This window comes from Phyllostomus hastatus, unplaced genomic scaffold (assembly GCF_019186645.2).
Source record: "Phyllostomus hastatus isolate PE091 unplaced genomic scaffold, TTU_PhHast_1.1 phas_contig_40, whole genome shotgun sequence".
NCBI lineage: Eukaryota > Metazoa > Chordata > Mammalia > Chiroptera > Phyllostomidae > Phyllostomus > Phyllostomus hastatus.
The window spans coordinates 73,014,934-73,036,061 of NW_025333872.1; the positions used below are offsets into that span (position 1 = coordinate 73,014,934).

Sequence of the window (21,128 nt, forward strand, 5' to 3'; positions counted from 1 at the left end):
AATGGAAATTAGATTCAATCTACATAACTTCAGATGGCACGACTTGGATCACTGCCTGAAAAGTCAGAGTAAAATTAACTTTGTTCACCATAAGGGAAATTTCATAGCTTTTTGTTGCATGAGAAGGAAAGGACTGACTTGTACATTTAATACAGTATCGAGGAAAGTGTGGGGGCATCCTTATAAAGAAAGCAGCTTAGACTGAGTAACTTCTAACATTAGGTCTAACTTACAATATTATTAATATTATATTCATTTGACTTAGTAACAGGAAAATGTATTTCCAATTTTACCATGTGCAAAAAATACCAATATGATATATTTTATTAGATTATTGAAAAGATACTAGCACACAGCACAGTGGAGAATATAATTGAACTTCTCATTAAGCCACTAAAACTTAGAAACTTTTTTCAGAAATGTCTCCTATTTCAAAGTAGACAGGGAAGTCATATGAAAGGTCTACATCAAAAAGTTTCAAAAATGGCACCATGATTTATGTGTTGTGTTTGCAGACCTAACCATAACATTTGATTCCGTTAACCAAGTGTGGTCTGTCAGCAATGCTCTGAAAGATTGACTGTCCAGAGAAGGTCAAAATATTTGCTTGCTCTGTGAAGAAATTATATCGAATAGTAGGTATGACAGCAGCAAACCGTATTTTTGAATCTCTATATTTCTTATGATTAACATTATCTTTGAGAGTTGTATTCGGTTATTAATGTTATATTAGGTTGCATAAAATAATGATTTATCTTTTACAAAAGTAAAATGCTGATAATTATTGTTCAAGATACCGTGTATTTTTTTGGCATATGTTCGTTTCTATAACTATAAAATATGTGCTTAAAACACTCCCCAGTTAACATCATCTGACACCATGTGGAATGATTTGAGGCTGGAATTCATAGATAATTATTTTTCTTACAACCATTATTTCTTTCCATGCTACTGTTAAATATGGAATGACTGTTTTATTGCTAAAATATGGTGGTTCCTTTGGATGGCTGAATGAGAGAGGATTATGGTACTTAAATCAATATGAAAATACAACAAATCATCTTGCCCTGCTAACCACCTTTTCTGTTCAAATAATTAGACTTGAAACTTGGCCTTTTTCCTCCTAAGAAGCCTGACCAGTCTCATCTGTATTTCAAAAAAAGAGTGTTCATTCAGGTAGTCATTCAAAATGGTCATTGGAGCCCACCATGTTTCAGTCGCTGTGTTGAGCATGCAGGAGCATTTAGCCCGAACTCAGAGCACCAGGGAATGTTTATCATAGAAAGTAACATGACAGCTGAAATGAATAGTTGCTTGCCAGATAAAAGGGAGAAAAAACATTTCAGAACAAGGAGTTTGTATGCGAAAAGTCCCGGAGGTAAGAGAGAGTGCTGCATAATTTTAGAATTTCAGACAGTGCCATATGGTTTAGTATAGTGTGCAAAGGTACAGTAGCTGTGCCTAGAGGGGTAAGTAGGAGCCAGATTATAAAGGTCTTTCTTGCCCCGCTAGAGCATTTGCTACTCTTCCTGAGGGCAAAGGGGAACTACCGCAGGCTTTCAAGCAAGAAAATGGCATGGTTTGATATGTTCTATAGAATGATCATGCTGATTGTAATGTGGGGAAATTACTGGATGAGAAAATTTGGAAGTAGGATCTTTAGCTAAGAGGCTGTTCTAATAAGATAAAAGATGAAAGTAGCCAGATAAAAACAGTAGCAACAAGGATATAAAGAAACAGAATGACAGAGTCATGGGATATGGTGATCGAATAGGTGTTTGGGAGGAGGGAGGCTTCCAGACTGCTGGCCTGGGTAATTCAGAGGCTGAAAGTGACCCAAAATAAATTGGAAGTGCAGAAATATTTGCAGGTTTTAAAAGGTGAACATTTCAAATTCAAGGTGCTTTTATGTTATACAATAACAGATATCCAAGAGGCAATTTGGAATATAAGTCTGGAAATCATTAGGGAATCTAGTCTGATTGTATAAAATATTCAGTTGGGGCCACATAGATGATAGTTGAAGTACAGGAATGGGTGAAATCACAAGGTAGAATGTATAGAAAAAAAAGAGATGAGAACCACAGTTAGAATCAAGGACGCCTCTTCTTACTAAACAGAAAGAGAAGCAAGAGCCCATGAAGGAGAATAAAAAAGAGAAGCCATAAAAGTAGGAGAAAAATTGATAAATCACACTGGTATTAAGATACCACAGGAAGAGAAATTTCAGAGTGGCCAGAAATGTCAGCTGCTACAGAAAGTCCATATACTATGAAGACTGATTATTTTGTCAGTAAATTTTAATTTAGCAACAGAGGTTTTATGTGGGAGCCTCGAATCATGTTTTAATGGTGAAATCAGAAAACTTTTGAAAGGATGAATAGGAGGTGAGCAAGTACAGACCAGGAATGCAAACAGTGCTTTTAAAAAGCTTATCGAAGATAGGATGAAAATTGTCAAGGGATTTAAAACCTCAGAGATTTTTTTTAAGGTACAAAAAGCTTGACCAACCTCAAATGTCAAGGGGGATTAAGGCAGCAAAGAAGGAGCAGATGCAGATGCTGGAGAAAATGAGAGGCAGGCGGGCAAGGAAATCAGAGTTTAGGAAAAAAGTAGCTTTAGACAAAAGACAGAATGCCATGTCCTATGACAGAAATAAATATTAAGGGGATGGAAACTAATTCAGGCAAGATGGTAGGTCTGTTGGCTTTAAGGGAGCACCCAGATGAGGACTCTTTCTGACAGTAGGGGTAATCACCTGCTGAAGCGAGAATGAGAATATTTGAGATTTGTATTCCACTATATTAAAAAACTTGATTTTATATTAAGACATAAAATAAATCTATAAGTGACATGATATATTTTCAAATATATCACTAAAAAGGTAAAAGAAAACCCCATGGTCTAAAATTCAATGAGGTAATGTCATGGTTTCTCCCCCAAGAAAAAGAATAAACTCTCAAAAAAGAATTAATAAAAGTTCTATAAAATAATTTTAATTCCATGGTAATGTCAGCTACTGTTTATTGTAAATAACCACACATACCATACCAAAAGTTGTGTAGCCATTGGAGAACACTTGAAAAATATGTATGTGCTTCTTGAATGATAGATTGAATGAGGCAAAGAACTCAGCATATGAGACGTGGTCCACATTCAATATAAAGCCTATAGGTATCCCTGTGGCTGCAGCTGACTTGATCTGGAGATTGGTTCATTAACTTGTGCCTCTATTTTGAATCTGACTATTTTACTTCCCGACTTTTCATTTGATATTTTTTATGTCACCCTTCTGACCATTCCAAATTGTGTCTTATAATATCAAGCTAAAATTCAACTCTAGATGCCTTCTATTTTCTCCTGTTTCTCAACTTCCAAAGTCAAATGTCACATTTCCACTAATCGACAGTCAATATTACATTCTTTACATGCAATCTAAAGAACAAAATAAATAAACAAAATAGTTACAGAGAATAGACTGATGATTGCTAAGCAGGAGGGGATTTGGAGGACTGGATGAAAATGTTGAAGGGATTAAGAAGCACCAATCAGTAGTTACGGAATAGTCACAGGGATGTAAAGTACAGCATATGGAATATAGTCAATAATATTGTAATAACTGTGTATGGTGCCAGGTGGTAGCATTTGTTTTACCTTTTTCCCCACTTGATTACTCTCAGTTTCTATCTCAGTGCCTGGCGTGTGGCTCTTCCTCAGTCTTTATTGCATATATGAATCCTATATGTTAAATACAATTCTACTCTGTGAAAATTTTAGTTTCAAAACTGTTTACACAGTATTCTGAAACTATTCTAATATCCTCATGTAAATGTCTGAGAGCATATTACATAGTGCCTCTTATTGTGCATGCATGAAAAAGAAAATATTGACCAGAGATTGATTCTTAGTTTCAGATTGTGTCCTCTCTTTCAATGAAGAACCATCAACATTTGGCAAGAATTAGATGAATAACATTCTTAAGGTGGTAACTCAACTGACCTTTGCTTCCCTATTGCTGCTTGAGAAACTTATGTTTGGTTTGGTTTTAGAAAGCCCGCTGATGGGCACACACCAGGTCCCAGAAATTTTATCATTTTTCTAGTGCTTTGTCAAGAAGAAACATCAATGGCCAGAATATAATAAATTCTAGAAATTTGTGAAGTTTATTCCTGATATTAGAGTAAGAGAAAAATGTATAGAGATTCACATAGGGAAATGAGAACAGAAACTCTTCTTGTCAGTATAGCTACACCAGCCCAGTGTTAGTTTCTCAATGAGATAGCTAATATATATATATATATATATATACATACACACACACACACACGTATATACATATATACGTGAGTGTATCAAGAACTGAATTTCTGTAGATGTTGTGTGTGTGTGTGTTCACAAGAACACTCATAGGTACAGAGCTATATCATAAATTCTATTATAACTCTTCTTGAATTAAAAGCAAATTTCTCCCTTTTCCTTTACAGGATTGCCAGCATCACACTGCTGGTGACTTCTGTGAACGATGTGCTCTCGGGTACTATGGGATTGTCAAGGGATTGCCAAATGACTGTCAGCAGTGTGCTTGCCCTCTGATTTCTTCCAGCAACAAGTAAGATTGAGAAATATGACCATGTTTCCCAATCAGTAACACCATCTGTTTAGCACATGGGCTTTCAGATTTGGCTACATTTTTCATGTAGAGAAAAACCTCCATTTAAAATGGAGATTTTTTTAACAATATAAAAACATGACAAAAGTGAACATGTAATACCTTATGTTTCATTTTTCCTTTAAACCCTTGTTCCAAGTAAATAGTGCTTATTAATTAAGATGGACATGTAAATGTTAACATACATTTGTGAAATAAATATGTACAAATGTACATAACTTTATGTATTTTTATAGATGTCTAGTGTTTGCACATAGGTCCACCATAAATCCAGCTATGAAGGATTGTTTGGGTGCATATGATATCTCTTTTGGGGCTGTTTCTATTCATTTTGTATTTATTTCATGATTGGTAAAGAATTACCAAGAAAATAATTGAAAAACGGTATAGTTGAAGCAGGGCGACTTATTGTTATGCTCCAAAATACGTCAGTGTCTCCCAGAAAGACAGCCTCTTTTCTGTTAAGATAGGCCAGGCTTGATACCATAGAAACAGCCACAAGGGGAAGCGAATCTGGAATATTTTATTTCAGCACTGTGTGAACTCTCTGCATTGGTTTATGTATTGATGAAAACCCCTAAGTGTTTTCATTTATGTTTTTGCTAAGGCTGTCTCCACTTTCTGCGAAGTGATTTATAGACTTCAACCTCTATAGGGTAGGGCAGTTTTTCTCTAAATATTTTCCCTTGAAAACAGGGTAGAACTTCAGAATTAGAATCCTGGACATCTTGCATTGAGTATATAAGAACCACTAAGCAGCTCAGCTAAAAAGATCATTCCACCTGTGCTTAGTTGTTTTTGGGGGGGTTTGTGTTTTTTTTTTTGTATATTTGCCTTTGTATACATTCTAGAAACATTTCTTGTAAATTGTCTCCCTTGCTCTTGCAAGTTCCTGGTTCTTTGTTTGTTTGTTTGCTTTGTTTTGTTTTTCATTGAACAGAATCACAGGTCTTTTATGGGGAATCAAATGTAAATGTTGAGGTAAGTTGGATATTGATGCTGATAATACATGTGATCTCATTATTCCATCCAAGCACCAAGTGGTAGGTTGTGAAAAATAATATTATTTTCATTTTGTTTCCCTAATCTCCCTCTGATCATCAAATTCAAATAAGAGAAAGCTATTTATTTTATTGCTTATTAAAATGTGAACCATTTGAATTAGAAAAATTCAACAATTAATTGATAATTTACTGTTGGGTGAACTATAACAAAAGCTGTAGGAGATATAAAAGAGAAGCATAATGTCTCTTGGAGGAGCTCACAAAACATGCATCTTAAGAGAAGTCAACTTAAATGTAAAGAGAATTCAAAGGCACAAAATATTGCACTTGATTCTGGAGGATTCGAAAACATACTAAAAGAAGGAACAGTATTTATAATGGATCCTAAACAGTGAATTGAAGGAGTTTTACTGGTACAGACAGTAGGAAATTTTGTGAGTAAAACCTTGGAAAATAGAAAACACCAGGCATGTTTAAGAACTAGTAAGTAAGAGGATTTGGAGCAGGATTTCAAACAGTATCATAATTGCAGATGAAAATAAATGGGAAAATGGAGACCATTTGTAGACAGCTTTGAATACCAGTCTAAGAAATTGCTGTTTAATTTTCTATGTAATAAAAAAAACACTGCAAGTTTTTATTATTAAAAAAAGTTGATGTGAAGAGAGCTTTAGGACTATTACAATAAAGCTGAATATAATGAATTGAAACAGGCAAAGAAAAAAGTGAATAGACCAATTAAAAAGCTATTGCATTAGCTTAGGCAAAAGATAATTAGAACCTAAAGCTACATAATAGTAACAAGAATAGAGACAGGTAGATGCATGCGGGAAAATTGTTCAATGCAATTCTACAGAATTGGTGACTAATTAGATATGAGAAGTGAAAACCAATAAGCCAGAGTAGAAGACAGAGGTTTTTAGCCAAGTTGACCCGCCATATGGTGGTGCCATCAATTGAAATAGAAAAAATAACAGAGAGCTACAGAGAGAAGAAAGACAATTTATCTTTCAAATAGGTTGAAATTTATATGAAGGATCTGTGTGAAGGGAGGCATGCATATAGCTACAGGAAATGGAAATCTGAAAATTTGAAGGGCACATGAAGGAAGCCATATGTTAACAAATGAATGAAAGTCAGGTAAGATTTCCCAGGGTACTGCGACCCAAGCGAAGCACATGGAAAGAAACATAAGACTGTCTGCATTAGGGAAGCCAGAAGAGAAAGAAGAACAGACAAGAGCTGTCAGAGGACAGGGAAACCAGGGCCACACTGCCATTGGCACCACAAAAGAGAAGAGCAGCAGTAAAGGAGCAACAGGTTCTCCTGGTTCGAGGGAGACTCAGTACCTATAGTGGTGATAAACCTGATAAACTGTGAGGGTCATTGCTGAATTCTGACAATGATGAAATCAGACATTAGATTACAAGGGTGTGAGTTTACCACTTTAAGAAATTTCAAGAAGGAAAAGAAAGAGTACTGCCTTGATTTTTTAGAATAAAAAAAGAGTTTGTTTTCTTATATAGGATTTGTATAATTTAAGTACACTTTTTTATGTAAAGGGCCTTGTGAGAATAAAAACACCAAATAAAAGCGGCTAGTTCAGTGGCTTTCAAACTTATTGATTGCAGTCACTGTAAGAAATACATTTTTATAGCATAACCTACTGTACAAACACTTGCATGTGTAACTGTCTATCTGTCTCATAGCATACCTTCTTTATTGTTATTGTATTACAGTCGTCCCAGTTTTCCCCCCTTTGTCCTCCTCTGTATGGCCCATTTATCTCAGTAGTGTCCACAGGGCTCGCACATAGGAGCAGACTCTAAATCATAAAAAAGCTGTTGAGGCAAGTTTGGAATTAGCAAACATAGGAAATGTAAAAGATGACCACCAGGAGAAAAGTTCAAGAATATCTGAGAGGCCCTGTAGATAATATGAAAATCGAGTGCATATAAAGGAGTTGTGAGCAGAAAAAAAACTCTTAACTTCAAGTAAGATGTAATTCCTACTTCCTCTTTCATAAATCCTTCTGTGTGATACAAGGAAAAGGTTTAATCCACCACAACATCATAATTCAAAAACAGTTTATATCAACTATTCAAGGAGAATTATAACCTTCCTACATTATAATTGAGACAAATAAGTTACTGCAAAGGAGTATGATTTCATTATGTTAGCTCTCTAGAGTTTCCCTTGAAATATCTAACAATCTATTTCTAAGTGCCTGTGTATGCACTTAGAGATGCACATACAGAGATGCACTCACCATCGAGCTATGAATTAAAGGGCTAAATGTTTGCAAAATGTGTCAACTGACAATGTAGGTCTATTTGCAGGTCTATTTTTGTGAAGGCAAAAAATAAAAGTTTTGGATAATGAGTTTGTGAATAGCAGATCAATTTGTTTACATATTTTGCAAAGTTAGAGTTATTACTCATTCATATACTATTGATTTATACATTACAAGAGAGAGAAAATAAGGCCCTGAAAGCATCTTTGCACCTTATCTGACCAACAGAAGTTATGACTGTCATCTTTGCACCTTATCGCTTCTTTAGCATTGCCTGAGTTAGCAGACCAACAAAAGGAAAAATGGTGTCTGCAGCATGACCATTTTGCAGCAAATATATATGTTTTTTATTTCAAAGATTCTAGTACACCATGTAGTTTTATCCGGTGGTAATGCAGCAACATTTACATTTGAGAGAAGTTCATTCCAGCTCACAAAGTGCATGTTAATACAGCTTAGATTTCAAGTCTTGTCAGGTCTTTCTCTTGTAGGGTAGGATGATTAGCAAGTCCAGCAGCAAACCTACCTGGCTGTGATCTACACAGTGTCATGATAGAAACAGGGCAAGTTATGTAAGACCTACTTATTAGCAAAGATCATAAAATTGTTAGAAAATCTTACCCATTTCATGTAAAAGCTTCCCTTCTTTTCTCACACAAAATCACTTTGTGTTTCAAGTAAAATGTAGTTTGAAATTTGTATGTAAATTAGAAAAGGCACTCTTTATTTTAAGTGAAACATTTATTCAGCCTTCATATATTAAAGTGCCAGTGGCAATTTGAATTGAGTTTTCAGAAAAAGAATTATACAGCTTTTATGTCCTCTCTTTTTTTTACCTGAAAGATATTTAGTAACATGTATTCTAGTCCTGTTTTTTTTTGATTCATGAAAAATGGTCATTTTCATGGTTGTCATGTAATTATTAAAATTTTAACATGGTCAATGTGATGCATTGTTAATTTGTTCAAAATCAACCATATATATTTGTTGACTATTATTAGTAGTATTCAGTTAAAATATTCTACCCCTGCATGGGAACTTATAAATAGGCATTTAAAATCACCTAAAAATAAGTGACATTCCAATCATCTAGATCGTGGACAGAATCACTTACATTTATAAAATAAATAGGTGGAGATATGTTTTACAATTTTATTTTTCTGCTTCAGTTTCAGCCCTTCTTGTGTCATGGAAGGCCCCGATGATTACCGCTGCACGGCTTGTCCACGTGGATATGAAGGCCAGTACTGTGAACGGTAGGAGCAGCCATGGTGCACAGATGGTGCTGACACTTAGCGATGGTATAATAGGGGATCGTAACAGAAAAGCATTCACTGCTTTTGTAACTTCATTATTTTCATATTCACTAGTTATTTATGTGCTTTCAAAATGGTTTTTCTACCTTTAGAGTCTCTCCAAAGAAACAAAGTATTTCACAATTTTCTAATCTATTTTAGTGTATAAATATAAACACATACATGATAATTTATATAATAGATATAAACATATATGATAAGATGCATGTAGTATATATATAGATAGTATGATAGTATATGATAGTATATATGTGTGTATATATATAGAGAGAGAAGTTTTAAAAGAATAAATCAATTTCTAAAAGTTTTTAAGTAGTTAACAATAATGAAAAACTGACCGTACATAATTCTCATTTCAGTTAAGTGGAAAATATTGGCTGGCACTAATTACATGCACATCACTGTTCTGAGCACTATGGCACTATGCCAGCAAGTGTATACATAATTCAGAATATAAATTGTATCAAACATTCTTAATTAGAATAACCCAAATGATAAAGTATTTGTTATTCGGCCCTCCTTTTCAATAGGCAAACAATATTTAAATGCTCGCTCTCACCATGTTCTTTACAAAATCTGATAACAGATGTATATAGTTATTAAATTGAAGCCAACTATAATACAAATGGTAAATTAAGAAGCACAATTTCAGACTGACTATCTAGTAAGTTTGTAATTATTATTTTCTGGATCCATGTTTTCTCTAACATCAGTATCCTGGATATTCAAGCTTATCGCTACCATTTTTCATATGTTTTAGGTAACATCTCTAAAGTAACAGAGTAACTGATATTAACTATTAACATTTTACACACATGATTATTTTTGCATAATTGATTACTATACATTTTTATGAAGACCCATGGACATAGCCTAGCTCCACCAGCTTAGCTGAATCCCATTTTTCTCACCTCTAATATCAGAAGAGGTGATATTCTATCTACTTTAAACTAACATGAAGATCAAGTCCACAGAAGATACTGTAGGTGCCTTGCCTAAACACCCACATAGAAGCCTCCTCCTTCACAAGAAAGGCAAAAAGGCCCCAAAATTGATCCCACCTTCCTCTAGAGGTTTCAAGTCAATGACTAATATGAGAGTGCAAAAGTTTAGCGTCTTTGCCCCAAAATTGAACAAATTTTGAGATGTTATTTATGCTACAGAGCTTTTCATGGAATTAGGCTGAATATTACCTAGAATCATACCATTGCATGGATCATTTCTTTTCCATATCCTGCTTTACCCACTCTTCTGCTGGATTTTCCTAGGAGCACTTTCCTAAATTATGACTCTCTTTGCAAATATAAACCCATATTAATTTTATCATCGCTCATTTAAGAATCTTCTTTTGATATAACCAGTGATGGTTGTGTTAATAATGAAAATAAGTAGGTAACTAAATCATTAAAATCAAGTTTTATAAATTTTAATGCAGTTTCTATGTTTGCAAAATATATTGCCAAATAGTTCTATAAGTGGTGACTCTAAACATAATATGCAATACTTGCATGTACATTACAGTGCATTCACAATTTCCATATCAACAGAAATTAGCAGCAATTAAATAACTCAAAGCAATACAAAATTCAAAACTATTTCCATTTGTTTTATATATATGTACACATATATAATATCACTTGAATATATTTTAATATTCACCAGTGTGCTTTGGTATTCATTCTTAGGCTAAAATTCATTTCATGCCCTTGTAAACTCCAGTAGGATAACTAAAAGCATCCCTGAACACCAAGGAAATTATCTGCAGTAATTTATGGAAAAAAATGTTTGATAGCATAGCTACATTTCTACACTGAAGTTACCACCATATATGATAGCATGTGTATAGAAAAGACTGGAAGGTACACTGAAATGTCTATTATTGTCTTAAGGCAGAGTGATTACAGAAAAATTACCTTTTTAATATCCATTAATGTTTAAGAAGTAAGAGTTGACAGTTTATATAGCACATTGGTGATCAGGGTCATACATGTGCATGGCTTGAATTGTTTTTGCAGTTTTCAAACATTGCAGCTTTACATTTATCATCTCTAACATAAATGATCAGGATATATTTCCCTGAAAAATTACTTTTATTCAGCTAAATTAAACCAAAGGTCTTGGTTAAATTTTTACTGTAACCTTCCAAATAAATTTGTTCCACTTCTGAGAGCTTCTTAAATCATTTAAATCACCTTACGACCTGCCCAAACTCATCAGCTCATATCTAAAACTGCTTAAATGTCTTGAGTGTCCCTGTAGAAGTGTAGAGAACCCTCCCCATGGTTTATCTTAGTTATTCTTGCAATAAACTCTTTGGGCATTTAATCAATCCGAACCTGCATAGAATAAATTCTTTCACCTGCAGATGTTAAGAAATAACTTAAGTGCATTTATTTAAATGACACTTTTATTGAGCATGTATAATGTTATATTGGAAATAAAATAACAATTACAACCATACTTGTATAAAAGCCTAATATTGCAAAAAAATTTCTTCTTGCTTTGCTTTTCTAACCAGGACAAGATCAATTAACTTTCATAATCAGCCATGCAAATTTTCATGGTACCAGGTCATAAAGATGGTCCAGGATTATTTGCCCAGTGTTAATGACTTTTGGCTTCAACATCCTCCTGTCTCTCAACTTCCTACCATGCTTGCCTTTGAACAAAAATTCTGACTGTTGATTATATTTAGGCTGACTATGTATAATTTATTGTCCAATCAAAGATACCTGAAGGAATAACAGGAAGTGTTTTAATAATTAAGCCAGGACAATAGATAATCTGAGACCATTGTTGGTAAACCAGAGCATCTGGTCTGGTTAGCATTTTGTAGAGTTACCACTTCTAATCACATAACCAAGGGTGTACTCTTAGACAAATGAATGCATGGATGGGTGGAAGAGTCATTGAGTGGATTGCATTTTGGGTTTATCCAGTTGGATTTCCCTTGTAATTTCTCAAACTGATGTTATATATTTTATTTGTAAAATATTATCCCACTTCCATGGATACACAATAAAAAATTCATCTTGAGAAAGGTCTGTTAGAAAGGAAAGAGCGATAGAACTAAATAGAAAGTCTAATTTATTGTCACTTAACTTCCTTCTTGTCACTCATTAATAAAATTAATGGGTTTGTTACTGGCAGACGTGTTCTTGCCCCACCTCAAGACAGAAATCAAGAGAGGAAGTTAAACAGATACAAAAGAGAAGATGTTTACTAAGAACTAGGTGACAAGGAGAAGGAGGGTGGAGGGAACTTGACACTGACAGAGTATGGCTCTCCTAACTGCTACTGGGGTCTTGCTTAAAGAGTGCTGGTTTCCTCTGTGCAGGCGCAGAGTGGATCTCTTTGGTCTGCAGGTTCCCACCATGAGCTGGCATTTACTGGCTCAGGCACAAACACATTGGTTTGGGGAATGCTTGGGGGGAAACCGTAAACTTGTAGGAGAGACTCGAGAAGTAACTGAAGGAATTCCCGTCCATCGAAGAGAGGCTCAGCCTGTCTCAGTTTGAATGGTTCTGTCATTTGATATCTAAAATACATGAGTCTAGGAAAGCTGGGGAGTCAATATATAATTTCATTTACTTCTAATTTAAAAAAAAACAAGATTTCAAAAAATAGTTGATGCTCTAGAGCAGGGATGGGCAAACTATAGTCCACCAAATTTGGCCCATTACCTGATTCTGTATGACACTCCAGATAAGAACAATTGTTGCAGGCAAACATTTCCAGTCACTTTGGTGATAGGAAGCATTACATTTGACCTGTACTTGCATACATTTGATATGTCAACAAGAATTCTATTCTTTTCACCGGTAGATTGGTTTTACTTAGTAGATTATCATTATAATCTTGAATTCTATCAACCAAAAAAGCTTGAAATTTTATTTATCTCTCAATAAATGATTTCCATCTTGCCTCTTGAACCACAAAACTTAAAATATTTATTATCTGGCTCTTTACAGAAAATGTTTGCTGACCCCTGATCTACTGACTCTTGGTATCAGTTTCATTTCATTTAAAACAACACACACAACAGCAATCCAGAGACTAGACATTATCAATTCCCTTTGTTTTGTCACTGTTTCAATCCAGGTGTGCCCCTGGCTATACTGGCAGCCCAAGCAGTCCCAGAGGCTCCTGCCAAGAATGTGAGTGTGACCCCCATGGCTCAATGCCTGTCCCCTGTGATGCTGTCACAGGGCTCTGCACGTGCCGACCTGGAGCCACGGGGCCGAAGTGTGATGGCTGCGAGCACTGGCATGCACGAGAGGGCACGGAGTGTGTTTGTACGTATACTAACTTAGCTGTTCATTCTGGGGGCTTTGTTCCATTCTGTCTCCTTTCCAGTGAGGTTTTTTTTATGTTTTAAATATATATATTTAAAACATAAAAAAAATATATGTGTGTATATATATTGCAATAGCTAGTGCTTCATTCTTTCTGGTGCTCTGTATCCACCTTGTGCCGTTTGCCTGCTGTCTTTGTCTCCATCCCACTGAGCCAAGAACAGCTGAGAAAATTGACATGCTTTAGTCAGTTCATTGAAAACCTACAACAAAGCTCCTAGAGGCATATTTTGTTTTTATTTTGTCCATCTCAAAGTTGGCATTGTCTTTGTAATAGATTAAAGATCTGGGTTTATTAATTTTTTAGAATCTTCCTGAATTTGTAATTGGCTGGACAGACACTTTTAGCCTTGAATTAGAACGGACTTTTCCTAGCTTTTACAGAATTCTGTGGGCTTACTGCTTCTAACTTTCTCCTGAAGTACAGAATCTGGAAGTATTGGCAATGAACTCAAGAACATGTATGACAAATGAAGACCAAGTTAGCTTGCTCTCTCTCTCTCTCTCTCTCTCTTTTTTTACCTGCTTCTGGATTCAGTAATGCCATATTGAAAGTACATGAAATGTACTATGACTATTGGATCTTATACAAATTCTAATCTAAAATAGGTCATTTATAAGTTTAGACAGGGACTCTTATGTTATGGTATTCTTTTCCTTGAGGGAATTTACACTGATGATCTTAATTCTTTCTAACAAAGAGGAAATAATATTTCAGTTCTTTTATTTCAATATTTATCTATTTTTGTGTATTTATCCATGCTAATATTTCTGGTTTTGACATCTTATGTGTGTCTAACTCTTAATAGCATCTTAATTAGAATTTTTGTTTGTGTTCTAGTTTTGTAAGAGTTACTTCAAAAATTAAGGATGGCTTTTAAAATATGCTGACAAATAAAGACTGAATGTGTTTAGGGATGTAGATTTTTAAATTATTTTTCTATGTATTTCAAACATCTTTAATGAAAATGTATTACAGCTAAAATAAAAATAAATGTCAAAATTAATGGGAGAGAGATTAAGTATAATACACATTGACATTATCATATTCAGTTAATGATGTATACATATTCACTCTTCTCCAATATAATGGCATATTTTAATGATAATTTAAGTAGGCTTCCAACATAATCCAACTAAGTTTTAATATTGTTTCCAAGTTTAATTATTAATGTGGATATATTTAATTAGATAATTGAAAGATACTAAACAGTCCTTTAATTTTAAATCATCAACTTTATTAATTATCCAGAAGTAAACTTAAAATAAAAAGATCACATTCAATGTGAAGCACAAAATATTGCAATAACATTAAAAATGTGTGAGAGATAAAATAACGGGATTATTTTCTGAACATTTCTTCTAAAGGCAGTTGTCATTCTGCCCATCAATAACAAGGGTTCTAAGTTCTTATTCTGTTGATAAGTAATATTTTATTTACATCTGAATAAATTCACATCTAAATAAATAAGAAAGCTCAACTCATTTTTCCCTGTCACATCCGTGAATCTTACATCTCTGCTGGCTCCTGTGAAGACAACTAAGTGCCAATCCTCCGGTTACAAGGTTATACCAGCTTGATGCTGTCCATTTGCATTATTTTTGTATTTCCAACTACTATACAGGATATTCAGTCCGCTTGCTATGTCCAGAAAATTTTAATATTCTTCGGGAGGATTATATACTATTTAGATATCTTTTCTTAACTGTTTATATCAATTTTATCAATAAACACAATATTTCTTCTATATTTAAAAATACTTAAAATCAATATTTTCACTTTGTAAATGATGTATAGATTTTCTTCATGCTGCTCTTAAATTAGTGATTTTCATTCACTGCTAGATGTTTAACTTTACCCTGCATTAGCTTAACTATAAGAATTGTTACACAGAGTACCTTCAGATTTTTTTTTCATTTTATAAAATTTCTCCTATGGTGGAAAATATATCATAGTTCTGTTATGTTGGCCTTTCCCAGAACTTGGTTACTACTTCTAGTTTTGAAATGAGAAAATAACACTACATACAAGTGAGTTAACTCTGACTTTTTCTCAATTCTCTTTTTAATATCTTTCTGTATCCGTAAGCTACATTAGACAAGAGAACAAAGAATGGACTCACCTGGCATATTTGACCTGCAGGGCCTGTTTTATGATATGTGACTAGAGTGGAATTTTACAAGACCCATGGGTGGGAGTGGATGGAGGTAGTCTGCTTCAGGTGAGAGAATATATGTGTGGTAAGAGAAATGGCATCTGAGAAAAGCTTCTTCACCCACATTACCTCAATCAAGAATAAAGATAAAATGGGCTAAAAGATGAAAAATTTTAAATATATATAATGTCAATATGATTGCTATGATAGAGCCTTAGTCATCAGAAATTGTCACGTGAAGGCCTATCTTCTATGCAGGTGAAAAGATACAGGAGCTAGTGCTCAGATTCCCTTCAGTTTTTTTTTTTAATTTTTTTGTAATAGAAATAATTTGGACCAGCTCCACAATGTGTACTTCCCAGTGCACGTTGATGATTTCTGAGTGGATATTTTCCCGAACTTCCCAAATCAGGGGTTCTTCTTAGTAAGTTCGGTTAATACGAATCTCATCTCCTCCTTCAACTTGAACTCATAGTTCGCATGTCATTTTATGAAATGAGAACAACTACCTGCCTCTCTAAGATTGGAAGATGAGCAAGAAAGCTGTTATTTGTTTAATACTAAAGTTCTATATTGTTAAACAAAGAACTTGGCTTTGTTCATGTCCCATTTTCTACAGACACGTGATTAACACAGAACAACTCACATGATATTTAGAATAGATTATGAGTGGCACAGTAAAATACATTACTCTCTTAGAGGACAGAAATCAAAATTAGAAGCTGTTGGCAAGATGTAATTCCATAAAGAGTGCCAAAATAGCATTTTATATAAATATCAAATTGATGCTTCCTATTGTATTCATTGCATATGAAATATTAGAACTGTATCAGATTTATTATTTATAATCACAATTTACCTCAAATATGACATTGAAGATGCTGTTTTGCTCACCAATGTTGCAAAAGCAATCATGAAGTATGTTTTTTACCTGCAACCTAAGGTAAACCTCGCTAAATGTGGTAACACACCTTAACTCTGCAAAATATGTACCTTCCAGCCACTTGGGAAAACCTGAAGCCTAAAGTTTTTCCCAAACTTGATACTGATCTGCAGAGACACAATCAAGATTACTAGTTTTACTTGCCAGTTGCCACCAAGGATCTTATCACAATAATGCAGCGACCCTTAACACGTTGTCCCCAGAACAGGGCTGCACTCACAATCAAAGATGATTACTAGTGGCAGTTATTGTTCCCTGTATATGAGAACAGGAACAAAATAGTGGAATGTGGTTCATCACTGTGAAGAAAATGGGATTTTCTATGATAAAAAAATTATGAAGAATCATCAGTTGACCTCCAGATACTATTTAAAGAGCTATGACTTTGCTCATTGGACGTGTGATCACCCTCTGGCCTGGCCCCTTACATGCCATCCTATCCTTGTCCCCACTTAATCCTCCAATACTAGTTCCTATTCAAAGGCCAGTATGTCTAGTCTACTGTTCTACAACTCTTAAGCCGTGGCATATTGATCAAATCCAGGCACCAGAGAAGCTATAAAAGAAACTTTTGTTCACCCTGTTTGACCTTCTCTGTATCTATTTTGTTAGTAAAAGGTGCTTTGAGTTTCTTATCGTCAACCTCCTTAGAATAGGTACAGGCTAACAACTCTGTGGAAGAGCAAATACTCTGACCCTAGATAATTTTCCTAGTTATTGGCAATTAGTCTCCGTTGTTTGTCTGTCACATTGAGAAAGCTGTTCTGTTAATGGACTGAAGGAGTTCTCTGGTGAACTGTCATATAAAGGAGGCTGATTACAATTTCTTTTATTTTCCATCAAGCTTTATTTTACAGGTAAACTCATTTGATCACAGTTTTTACTCTGCTAGATTCAGGAAGTTTATTGACCTCACAGAACAATAGAGTTACATGATTTTAACCACCACCTTCTCTGACATAAGGAAGCACACTGTTGTCAAGTGGCTCTAGCAACCTTGCATCCTTGCAGGACACATATGACTTGTATGACATTACTTAGCTTTTCTAAACCTCATTTCATTCTTTGTGAAATGGAAATAAAATACTACATGCATGCATGCAAAATATTTAAGCATACTAGATGCTCGAAAAATTCCAGAAAATTTTTTCTAATAAGATTATTATCTCATGGTTGTTATTATTTGATCATTTTTTCAAATGCATAGTATTTTTTGAAGCCCATCAGTTTCTGATGAAATGTTTAGGTTAGGCTAAATTTTGATTTTCTATAATTACCTCTAATTCTAGACTCTTCAAGTCACTGAAAAGCTCTTATGAACATCTTACTTTTTCTCATCTCTTTAAGTTTCTATTTATAGATTTGTAAATACAGTGATTGTGACTCTTTTTCTCATCTTCAAAGTGAAGACATTAATAGTACTTCATAAAATTGCTGTAAACATTAGGTAATCATGGTAAGACACAACATATTACCTGCTACATAGTGAATATTGTATAGATAAAAGCTATTTCATTATTATTGATAGTATTACCAAAGCTTCTATTTTTTGGAAAAGGTACACCAAACTGGAACCAGATTGAATATGTTTTTCACATATATTTATGTACAGAATTTTGTTTAACATATATGTTAAGTAAAATGTATATGTACATATAGAATTTGAAATTAAAACATACAAATTTATATCATATATATCACAACTTGGTACATGAACAAATTCATCAGCCTCACCTAAAGCTCACCAGATACCTTTATCTCTATTCAAAGAAATAACAGGAAAACAAACAAACAAAAAGCCTTCTTAATCAGCTTCAAACCAAATTTTTAGTTTAGAAGCTCTTTATTTATATATAAGAATAAGCTCTAAATATATGCTAATAAAAACTTTCTTTTTGAAAGGGAAAGGGAAAAAAGAAATATAAACCCATATCAAGGAACTAACTATCAATGGCCTTATGTAGAAGAGTTCACCTAGAACACACCTAGTAACACAAATTTTGTCTTTTGTTGGAAATATATGTTTACTCATTTTATCCCATTTGATTAGAGCTAACAGTTTATGTGTCTTTAGCTAAAACTGGCTCATAGGTTTGGACTTTTCAAGAGTACTCCACACACTCATCGCAGCTTCAGCTTCTTTGGTTGGGATGCAGTGTGTGAGCTTTCTGGGACAGCAAGCCCGTGGGTATTCTGCGTGGGGGACCCTGGTGGGAGTGCAGTGTTTTGTACTAATTGCTAACAGAAAGACCTGTAATATCAGTGGCATGAGTTGCCCTTTCTGTGTGCCCAGCTATAACGATCTGAATTTAGTACTGTATTTGTTAATATTAGGTACAAATTTATCCTGACACTTTTATAGGCAAAGCCTCAGAAACATTTAGTCATGTGAAATATATTCATAGTCTTGAAATATTTGCTTTTGCTCCCATGCATCTTAGGAAGGATCTCACTTCGTAATCTTATTTCTGTTGCTGTTTAGGAGAATGGTTTAGAGAGGGGTTTTTTTTTTGGACGGGTGGTCCTGATTATAAGATAGGTGTTAGTTTACACTGTACCATTACTGTGCCCTTATCAAAAAATAATTGTTTACATAATGTGAATGTTCCGTGTCTCCATACACTGTTCAGATCTTCCCTATGAGAATGAATTCAATGTGGTTTTAATTTGCATCTCATTTCCAGTGTTTGTTACCAGACATTTCAGACTTTTTGAGGGCAAATGAAAGTAGCTTGTGTTGTAAGTAAAATATTTTGTGTTAGAATAAAATAGCAAGTCATTATGTAAAGGGCACATTTCTCCATGTTTTTATCTTATAACTACATGAACTAGACTTATACAGGAGCTTTGAAAAAAATCCCCATGGCTGTTATATTCATACGTCTTTCTGACCCATTTGGACAGATGTTAGTACATTACTTGGAGCATATATAAAAGTTACCCTTCAATTATGAAAATGTTCTTGCACTTTGTTCCCCAAAAAGCCAATGCAGAGACCATAAGACACAGGATAATAATAGACCTTTGGACAGAGAGACATAAAATGGAATGTATAAGTCCTTGAAAGAGCAACTAAATACATTTTTATTTCAACAACTGAAGACGAGAAACCAAAACAGATGGGCAGGGGGTAGAATAAATGAGAGCAAAATTAGTATGCATCATGCCTCTTGGCACCCTCATCCACCAATTTACTCTGTAGTCTATTATTGTAAATCAGACCTAGTTCTGTGATACAGTTCCTGATTTCTTCTTGTATGAAATAAAAACCAACAAACCTTTTCCCTGGAAATTTCTGGAACCATCAGTAAGGAGCTCTAGCCATATCATTATCAAGGAGCTGACTCAATCCCTTCTTGGAAATAAGTAGGTTATAAATTATACTAAATTAGAAAAAAAAACTAGCAAAGCGTTCCTGAAGAAGACACTGCCCTGCAAGGCATGGCGAGATGTTAGATTGAGTATCTTTCAAGACCTTGAAATTGAAAAAGGAACATTGCTTGCTTACCTCCTGGGATATCTGCCCAAAATACATCTTCACCAGAAGTTAAGTGGAACTTTTTAAACAATGATGAACTAGTTACTAGTACCTGTTTTTAACTTAAGAATTGCAACCTGCCCCTGTTCTGAATTTACCCTCTAGATCACACATGCAAAATTTGGGGAAATGTTATCAGTTCTCCATGCTGTCACTCCAAAATTGAATGGCCTAGAGCAATGCTGAATATATCCCCAAGATTCTATAGTTGGCCATTTGCGCTGGGCTCCATTGGATGATTCTGCTGTTGCCATGCCTGGGGAGTCCCAGGTGGCCTCATTCACACGATGGGGCCTCAGCAGGAATGGTTGGGCCTGCCTTTCTCAAGATCAGGTTGCTTCTCTTCCCCAAGGAGGCTAATCTGGGATTGTCTACAAGGCAGCTCGGATCTGAGATGTGGAAGCAGACACTGCAAAACCCCTTGAGGCCGAGGCTCAGGAGTCACACCGTATCCCTCTGACACTGTGAGTCAGAGTGAGTCACTCAGACAAGCCAGATTCAAGGGGGGCCAATGGACTCTCCCTCTTCATGGGAGGAGCAGTAAAAAAGTGGTAACCATTTCCACTGTGCCCCAGAAATGAGCATTGCCTTTGTCTGTTCAGTAACTCATCTGGGTTGTTCCTTCTCTGATAATGTTTTGGGTCTCCTTTCTTCCCCTCCACTCTTTCCCGGGTCAAAACTGAATTGCCTCATGAAGATATCATAATAGTCACCTCGTTGATGACAGTCAGTCCTGCCTCTTCAGTCATGAGACAGTTTTCTCTCTCTAACCATTGTTTTAACCTATCCTGCTCTCCTATTCCTCACACATCTGTGTGGTTTTCCATGTCCTATCATTCATTATTATGTTCCCA

The 21,128-nt window shown here is 34.9% G+C and overlaps 1 protein-coding gene across 5 annotated transcripts in view; it reads left to right on the plus strand.

The window, feature by feature from the left end:
• Positions 1-21,128, plus strand: part of LAMA2 (laminin subunit alpha 2) — a 517,841-nt gene that overhangs the window by 363,353 nt on the left and 133,360 nt on the right. For 4 of the 5 annotated variants that reach the window (XM_045842659.1, XM_045842662.1, XM_045842660.1 and 1 more), the window contains 3 exons: positions 4,485-4,609; positions 9,136-9,222; positions 13,384-13,577. In XM_045842659.1, the coding sequence (XP_045698615.1) occupies positions 4,485-4,609; positions 9,136-9,222; positions 13,384-13,577 (406 nt within the window). The remainder of the gene's footprint in view (positions 1-4,484; positions 4,610-9,135; positions 9,223-13,383; positions 13,578-21,128) is intronic. The other variant, XM_045842661.1, reaches the window with a different exon arrangement.